General features: G+C 45.5%; 1 protein-coding gene across 1 annotated transcript; it reads left to right on the top strand.

The window, feature by feature from the left end:
* The first annotated feature begins 2,329 nt into the window (after nucleotides 1-2,329).
* On the top strand, nucleotides 2,330-3,527 carry LOC146340722 (neuropeptide Y receptor type 4-2-like). The gene has a single exon (XM_084808206.1). The coding sequence runs from the start codon at nucleotides 2,330-2,332 to the stop codon at nucleotides 3,434-3,436; it is 1,107 nt and encodes a 368-aa protein (XP_084664332.1). The 3' UTR covers nucleotides 3,437-3,527.
* The last annotated feature ends 5,336 nt before the right edge of the window (nucleotides 3,528-8,863 follow it).

The following is an 8,863-nucleotide window of genomic DNA, read 5'->3' as shown; positions in this document are numbered from 1 at the left end:
CGAGACGAGGTGGCGGAGGAGGAGGAGGAGGAAGCCGGAGCTGGGAGACGCACTCACGTGTGCCGGGAGGGTGCGCAGCATCGCAGCATCCTTCAGAGCACAGCCGCCTGAGAGGGCGAGGACTGCCGGCGGGCGGGCGAGGCTGAGCTGGCACCATGCTCGGCGCTGTGAACTAGTTCCGCGTGTTCGGTGAGTGAGGGGTGGGTGTGGTGGGGGGTGCTTCATATATCTCTGGGCGCTGCACCATCCGTCTATCCATCCATTCGCCTGCTGGACCGCTGCCCCACTCCCATCCTCACTCTCGACCCTGTAGCAACATCAGTATAACTTATGTAATATCCATGCGCCGGCTGTTCCTTCTGGAGGTGCCCAGTATTTTCTGCCAAGCTCAGGGCTTTGCCGAGCTAAGCCTTCGGAGCTGGGGCAGAGCGGAGGAAGCCCAGCCAGCTCTAGAAAATATCTGTGCCCTCTCTCAAGAGATCTAGAAATCTGCCACCGAGCTGCCACCTGGGCAGGGGCTGGCAGAAGGCATGGTGGGCTGGGGTGGGCTGGGGAGAGACCGGTGATCTGCTATTCCTTAGCAGTGACATCCCAAGGGATAACAGCCGGCGTGTCAGTGTCCAGGTTAATGCTCCAAAAGAAAAGTGTACTTTGCATTTATCTGTCCCTTCCTGCAATCAGATGCAGATTTAGGGATCTAAAGGGAAGGATGGGGGAATAGCCCTTTGCTGCTTTTTCTTAAAGGGGTGGGTTGTGCACTGCGGTGCAGGAAAGAGAGGGCATACACAGCCTCCAAATAATCAACATTATTAAAAAATAAAACAAGAAGTCCATGAAATGGTACAGCATTGATGCAGGCACAAAGGTTGGCCTTGGTTGCATTCCCCCCCCCCCTTTACAATTTAAGGAACTACTTGAGCATCCTGCATTAGAATGGTGGGCAAGCTCTCACCCTTGACAGAAGTAAGAAATAAAATGTTATTTAAAACTTCATACAGTGCCAGATACATAAAAACTGGGGGTGCATTATTGTTAATTGCTACTGACATGCAGGACTCACTAACAGGTAGGTAGGTGCTCATGATATTTGTGCAACAATATTGTACACAACAGTTGCTATCACAGACTTGTAAATAGCCGCTCACCTGTGGTGAGTAAGAATTGCCTCCAGGTGATTGGGCAGGAATGCTTTCATAAGACTCAGCTCTTTCTATCTTGCAGAATTTTGATGTGGTGCAAATGATTATGTATAGGCAAGGGGCTTGTAAAAAAATTGTGGGCAAGTAACTTTTGTAGACTTTATTGCAAGGCTACATTATAACAGTTGGTAGGCTTGATAAGGGCAGATGGGAGGAGAAATTGCATTTTCCCAGTGACAAAATATTGCATTTTGTGTCCTGGAAAAATGTGAGAAGAAACTACATATTCCTGTAACAGAAGTGGTTCTTTTAGGAAAGAGATCTGGATCCATTACAACAAATGAGTAATAACTATGCCCTTATTGTGCAAAGGGGCAGGGCAGGGAATTGTCTGGCAAGGCACAGAGAATACCCAGTCACTTTGACAAAGGTCTCTGAGAGAGTCTCCTTTCCTACGCCCCATTGAAATGAATGGGAATTCTGCTTCACTGCAGGTAGAGAATTTGCTCTCATAACCATATGCCTGTGTAAATAGCAACCACGGGAAAGTGGCATTTCAAAATACTGAATGGTATTTTTTGCTATTTTAATTGAACAAGTTGTTTCTGAGCCCAGACTTTTAGGATAAGGTAGGATCATAGAAGTGTATGACTAAAACATATGGGAACAAAGCCAAGTCATCCAAATTGGACCTGGTCAGAGTCTGGAGACTGCCTGGGAACCCCATGTATTCACCATGTATAATACCTTGAGTTAATAAATAGAATAAAATAATTAATAAAAGTATTTTTATCCTGCTTCTCAGCCAAAAAGGCTCCCAGAGCAGCTTACACCCAATCAGTAAAATAAGACAGTTCCTACCTGCAGCCTTATATTTTAAAGAGACACAGCACACAAGGAAAAAGGAATGGGGAAGGAAGAGGAATGAAAATTAAGTCTTTCATCAGGGCTGGTGGAATGGCCCCGTTTCTGCCCTCATTCTCCTCCGAGTTCCATGGAAGAAAGTCAGGATTTAAATGTAGTAAATAAATACATTCCTCCTACTCTCTTGATGTCTTCTTCTTTGGCACAGGATAACTCCTGGGTGTGCACAGTATCTCCTAGAGAGGCACGGCTGTTGCCGCGGCTCACAGCCAGCTCCAGAGAGGAACAATCCTTCCATCTCTAAGGTTGCAGGGTGGGAAAGCACAATGGACCAGCTGATGAACCTCCTCTACCTGAACTTCTCAGAGCAGCTGAGCCTGCTGGAAGAAAACGACATGTCCTGCAGTGACTCTGTGGGGAACGGCACCTTCCTGATTGTGGCATACAGCGCAGTCATCGCCGTGGGGCTGATTGGAAACCTCTGCCTGGTGTGCGTCATCATCCAGCAGAAGGAGATGAGGAACGTCACCAACATCTTCATCGCCAACCTCTCCTGCTCCGACATCCTCATGTCCCTCGTCTGCATGCCCGTCACAGTCATTTACACCCTGATGGACCGCTGGATCTTGGGCGAAGTGCTCTGCAAGGCCAGCCCCTTTGTCCAGTGTGTTTCCGTCACTGTCTCCATCCTTTCCCTCGCCTGGATTGCCCTGGAGAGGCACCAGCTCATCATCAACCCGACAGGGTGGAAGCCAGCAGCCAACCATGCTTACTTGGCGGTGGCCCTGACTTGGGTGGTGGCTTGCTTTATTTCCCTGCCCTTCCTCTCCTTCACCATCTTGACCAACGAGCCCTTCCAAAACCTGAGCCTTCCCTTTGACCCCTTTGCCAACCACCTGGCCTGCATTGAGCACTGGCCGTCAGACCAGCATCGCCTTGCCTACACCACCTTCCTCTTGCTCTTCCAGTACTGCCTGCCTCTGTTCCTCATCATGGCCTGCTATTTCCGCATCTTCCTGCGCCTCCAGCGCCGCAAGGACATGGTGGAGCGGGCCAAAGATGGCTCCCGGGCCACCAGCCACAGGAAGGTGAACATCATGCTGGCATGCATTGTTGTGGCTTTCGCCGCTTGCTGGTTTCCTCTCACTGTCTTCAATGCCCTGTATGACTGGGACCATGAGAAGATCTCTGTGTGTTACCACAACTTCATCTTCTCCCTCTGCCATCTGGCAGCCATGGCGTCCACTTGCATCAACCCCATCATTTACGGTTTCCTCAACAGCAATTTCCAAAAGGAAGTCAAGGCCTTGCTGTATCGCTGCAGTTGCAGCAGTGAGAAGGATAAGTATGAGAGCTTCCCGCTCTCCACTGTCAGCACCGAGATCTCCAAAGCCTCGCTCCGTAGTGGTGGTGGGACCAACACCCATGTGTGACTACCAGGCTCCTGCGTAGTGTCTCCCAACACCAACGAGTTCATTCCTTGGCACTGAGCAAGACAGGGAGTATCTTCACTCTGTGTGTGTATTTCCAAATCCTCTGATAACTTTGCCTCCCGTCTCATACCAAACTCGTATCAGGGATCATCTGAAATTTTTCTGGGGTACCCTACTTCATGTATGAATTGAGGTGGGGAGGGAATGACTGGACTGGAGAACAGCGTGTCATTGATTCTAATCCTGGCTTGGCCATCAGTTCTCCTCTTTGTCTTTGAGCCCAAAGCTTTGAAAGCTTCCTAGAGAACTGAGGTGTGCCCAACTAAAATGCATGGAGGTTGCTAGTGAGATTGCTGAAAACAACTAAGCAACTTAGAGGTTGCTTAGCCTTTCAAAGAGATCCAAGGGCTCCTAAATAATTGCTCAAATGCTTTTCAGTCAATAATGACAGGTAAATATTTCCTGAAGGAAAACAGATCCAGAACTCCCCGTCATCTCTTGCTAGATGAAGCCGCAGGAGAGTTTTGGGTGTGTCCTAGGCTGTGTTCGCTATTCAGATGGGTTAACTTCAGGGTCAGGCAGGCCTGGCCATTGCCCTCCATGAACTTTATATGCTCCCCAGTACATGCTCTGGAATCTTGGCAGACATGTAGCAGTTCCTTGGCAAACGAGTCAGTGTGGGGATGGTTCCCTGAAGGTAGGAAGTTAGAAAAACAGGGCCCTAAACAAGTCTCCCCTTCCATACTCCCATGGAATTCCCATGGTTGCTTAATAAAGCAAAGCAGCTAGGATCCCAAAAGATTCCAATGAAAAGACATCAACTGGGTAAAACCAGATGATTTTGAGACATTTCGGTGTCCAAGGCAAAAAATCCAAAAGGCATCCCCCTCTCCCAAGTGCTGACAGTCAGGTTTTTCCTACTAAATGTTCTGCACCACTTGGCTGCAGAATATGTCCGATCATATCCTATCAATACAGTCAGTTCAGTTAAACTCTTATTTGATCCTCCAGCTCTACTAGCCAAAATGGTGTTGTGCAGCTATGCCATCTTTTCCCTCCTTAACAGACTATTTTTTCTGCTAAGAAAAAAGATGGAAGGTGGATTCCAAGTCAAAGATGTTGTCTGGACACCCTGTAAAATTCCATGAACGAGGCAGGGCAATTTCACCATAAAAGCTTCGTTTGGAAACGTCCTAACTCTCTTTCTTCGGAATCAAAAAAAGCAAGCATCTCTGTAGAAACAGATGAATGTGTTTCAATTGGTTCTGCTCCTGAATTTCCATGAAAATCAGCCCATTTCATATAAATACAGGACTAGGGAGTTAGAAAGTTATATTAAGAAGTAGAGTCTTGAGGATTTTGGCTTTAAGTGTTCAGCCTCAATTTCCCTCTCAGAACACAATGCTCATTTATTGCACATTTCCTGGTGGGGGAAGTGGTGAGCAGGACATCATTAATAAACCTCTCTGTGTGCAGCAAGCACTGTATCAAAAGGATGAATCAATAAACGCTTACACTGTATAATCCAGTTGAGAACAATGTTCCTCACAATGGTATTAACAGCTTGCGTTAAACAGAAGTGTTGGCCTTCACTTCAAACTAGGGGTGGTCCATTGTGCAATTTTATCTGGCCCTACAAAGGCCCTACCAGATTTTATTCCGGATATGGTCAAATGTTTGCCTACAAATTCACTCAGGTTGCCATGTTGTAAGAAACCGAGAGAGCCGACACTTGGGGGTTACATCTCTTTCACTCTCTCATTTCATAGGCAATACGTATGTATTCTGTAAATATACACATATGTACGTTGTGCTATGCCTGAGGACATATGCTGTACAACTGGAAATCTCTTGCTGCTAAATAGTGCCAGCTTTATCATACGGCCTGAACATTTCTGAGTAGGACAGTTTGTGCAGCAAAATACCTTGGTGACCTCATAGATCACTGTCCTTAAGAATACACGACCAGGCCATTCCTTGTTTAAAGGATACTGTAACTGAGGCCAATGCAAACATCCAGAATACCAAATGCAAATCCCAGTAGTGTGCACCAACCAAATACTTTAAATTGCAAATGGCAGTGAGATGCAATATTCATAAGAGTAAATGCAGTTTCTCCCTGCTGGTGCATTGAAAGACTAGATCAGGGCAACTGACAGCATGGTTGCCTGCCAGCCTGTCATATCTTTAACGCTAGAAATAGCACAGATGGCATATTAGCTGTCTGTTGGCTTATGAACTTGGCACATACAGAAATATCACCGTTTTCAGCAAGAGTGCCTCTAAATATACTATGGGGATCTGACACTTTAGAACAATGAATCACTTTATTCTGGGGACTTTGGGGATCTTATTCTAAAGTAATGCTCATCAGCTGGAGGTCCCTTGGGAGATGTTGCGTGGTCCACCACAAATTAGGGCTGGAGGCTGAGATACTGGAGCACCAACTCTCACTTCCTTTGCAGAGTGGCTCTTTGGGGAAATCAATTGCCATCCAAGGCTCCGGATCAGCCTTTCCCAACCTTGAGTTCTCAGATGTTGTTGGATTATTGCTTCCACTATCCCCAACCAACATGGCCAATAGTTCGGCATGATGGGAGTTGTAGTCCAACAACATCTGGGAACCCAAGGTTGGGAAAGGCTGCTAGAGAACTGACTCAAAAATAATATCATCGGCATTTTTAGTTGGTTGGACTTTGCAATATTTTGCAGGGAGCAGGAGCGGGGAAAGGCTTTAATTTGGGATATGGGGCACTGGCATGGGCTGGATTCTCTGCATTCCAGTCAGTATGGCAGCAGTGGCAGAGCACCGTTCACGCTGCCCAGCGACCTGGCTCCAGACCCTTCACAGAAACAAAAGCTAAAGTTTTCGTTAATTCCTCAGCAGAGCTGAAATCAAGTGGCACGCTCATTGGTGTTTCTGAAGGCAGTTTGGCTTGGGTGCATGATTATGAGTAAAAAAGAAAATATTAAAGATGCCTTCTCCTTATAGCAGCGAGGAGTCTCTTTTTTAATGAAATGGTGAGTTCGCTCGGATTTACTTCAATACCATAAAAGAGCACGTACAGGTATAGTATTTGCATATCGCCATGAATATAATTAATTGATTGATCAACTGACTTTAGGAACATAGGAAGCTGCCTTATACTGACGAAGTTCTCATGATCCGCTAAGCCAGCATGGATTAATTCCCCCGCAGGGGTTCCCAGCTGCACCCCAGCTGCCATTTTGCAGGTACAAGTTGCAGCAGGGGCGCATCCACAGGCTGTGTTAGGGTTGTGGGTGGTTTGTTAACCACGCTAGCAACCCACCCTCGCCGGGTTCGCATGACGTCACCAGCCGCGGTGTGCCCCCGCTGTGACTTGCACATGCAGATTGGTAGCCAGTGAATGGCACAGAGCCCCTGCGGGTGAATTAACCCACAGTGGCTTGTTGTGGCATGCAAACAGGCCCACTGAGTCAAACCATCAGTCCAATATTGTTGACAACTGACTGGCAGCGGCTCTCCAGAGTTCCCGGCAGGGTTCTTTCCTAGCCGTACTTGAGGATGCCGGGGATCGAACCGGGGCCTTCTGCATGCCGAGCAGGGGCTCCACCACTGAGCTACGGCCCCTGATGACTGATTGGCTAACATTCTTAATCAGTTGACTGTCTTTTTTACTGATATCACCATTTATTTATGTTAATGTAATTGATATTACATTAGAGTGGGAAAACGATAAGTTTCACTTAAAAAAAGAAAAGAAAAAAATGTAAGCTTGGCATTGTTCTTTTTCACAGAGGCTTCAGGAATTTAATCAGATCCCTTCTGTTTTATATTCTTTCCAATTAGATTGTGATTAATAGTGGAGTTCACAAACTGATTGAGGCAAACTTCTTGAACGTAAGCAGATATTGCAAGTGAGCCCTGCAAGAAAACTTGTCCATGCGTCCTCAGACAAGTGCTCCGTTTCATGGCTGAGAGCCATGCTCTTCTCCGGTATACACCATTAGATTCTCAGCCCTCCAACCCCTGATCATCCATTTTTCTTTTCCAGCAGACTCACAACATTCTGCAGTTATTGGAAAGGGGGATTAAACTTGATTTGTACTTCTGCAAATTTTGGGGTTCCCCTGAGCATACTGGTACCTCCCTCTTGTTTTTTGTGGCCCCACTTTGGCTCTATTTCTGTCAGCACTCACTACTTGAGTTTGCGAATGGAAGGAGTGAGGCAAACCTTTTCCAACTTTTGAATTCTATGGGTAAATCACCATTTGATTTCAGAAGGATTTTATCAGTGTTAATGCTCTATGAATTGTCCTCAGATACATTTATTTCATGAAATAATTGCTTGTTTGTTGAAAATGATATTTCTGCCATGCTTCCTTTACAATTGTATTCTCAATCAGGACAACTTTCGATTTGGTTTATGGCTTTAAAAAAACTGATTTGGTGTAGGCCATTTGGGTTTCTGGATTTTTAGTCCTATCAAGAAATCCATGAGAAAGAAAGTGTTGTTGTTGTTGTTGTTGTTTTTTACCAAATATGTTACTGTTGAGTAAAAATATCTGGACCTCAAACTCTAATCTTTAGATTGGGAAGGTAACAAACATTTTACCAACAAACACATTCCAGGTAAGATACCACTAGGATGCCTGAGCTAACTTTTATGTAAAGAGTTTAGGGTTGGTGTATCAGCTATTTCACTACCACAACTGATCTGTTTCTGATCCGTTTCTTTACTGGTTCTCGTGCCCTGGTAAAAATGCTGCAATGTTTGGGATACAAATGTTACACTGGGGATTTTTTCATCCCAGTAATTAACTATTTTCATGAACATCATTACGTAAATAAGCATAAAGCAAACATTCTGAAATATTTGTCTATACTAACCGTGTGCTTCCAAACTTTCAACATAAGCTAAATGTAACTTAATGCCTGATCTCTTGATACGGTGATGCCAGTCAGTTCCTATATCTAGGACTGGAGTGACTTTCTGGCAAATAGTGCTTATGTGTTTTTATTTTAATCAGTTTTTAAACATACATTTTATGTAACTGCATAGGCATGGGTCTATTTTGTGAGGTGAGAAAAAAGGTCTGTTTTGCTGCCACTTCTGCCCTCCAGGTGTTTGGGACTACAACGCCTGACCATAGGTTACACTGGCCAGGGTTATGGGAGTTGAAGTCCAAAATGTCCCAAGGGCACCAGGTTGGGGAAGGCTATTCTTCACATACTATGTGAGTGATGCCCTTTAAATAGCCTCAAGGTTGTGCGTTAAAAAAAAACTTCCTTTCCAAATTCCAGCTGCTTTTGTGTGTGCCACCCATGATTGTTTAATGAGGGGCAAAAAGCACTTTGCCTGTGTTCAGAGGTACTATTGTCTCCAATGAACTGGGATGTATAGAGAAAAAACTGACTCAGATCGTACATGGCGTAAGACAATG

This window comes from Heloderma suspectum, chromosome 6, assembly GCF_057233095.1.
Source record: "Heloderma suspectum isolate Gila_16-S chromosome 6, 16-S_ref, whole genome shotgun sequence".
NCBI lineage: Eukaryota > Metazoa > Chordata > Lepidosauria > Squamata > Helodermatidae > Heloderma > Heloderma suspectum.
The sequence above is the reverse complement of the archived record's forward strand: the minus strand, read 5'-3'. Positions and strand labels throughout refer to the sequence as shown.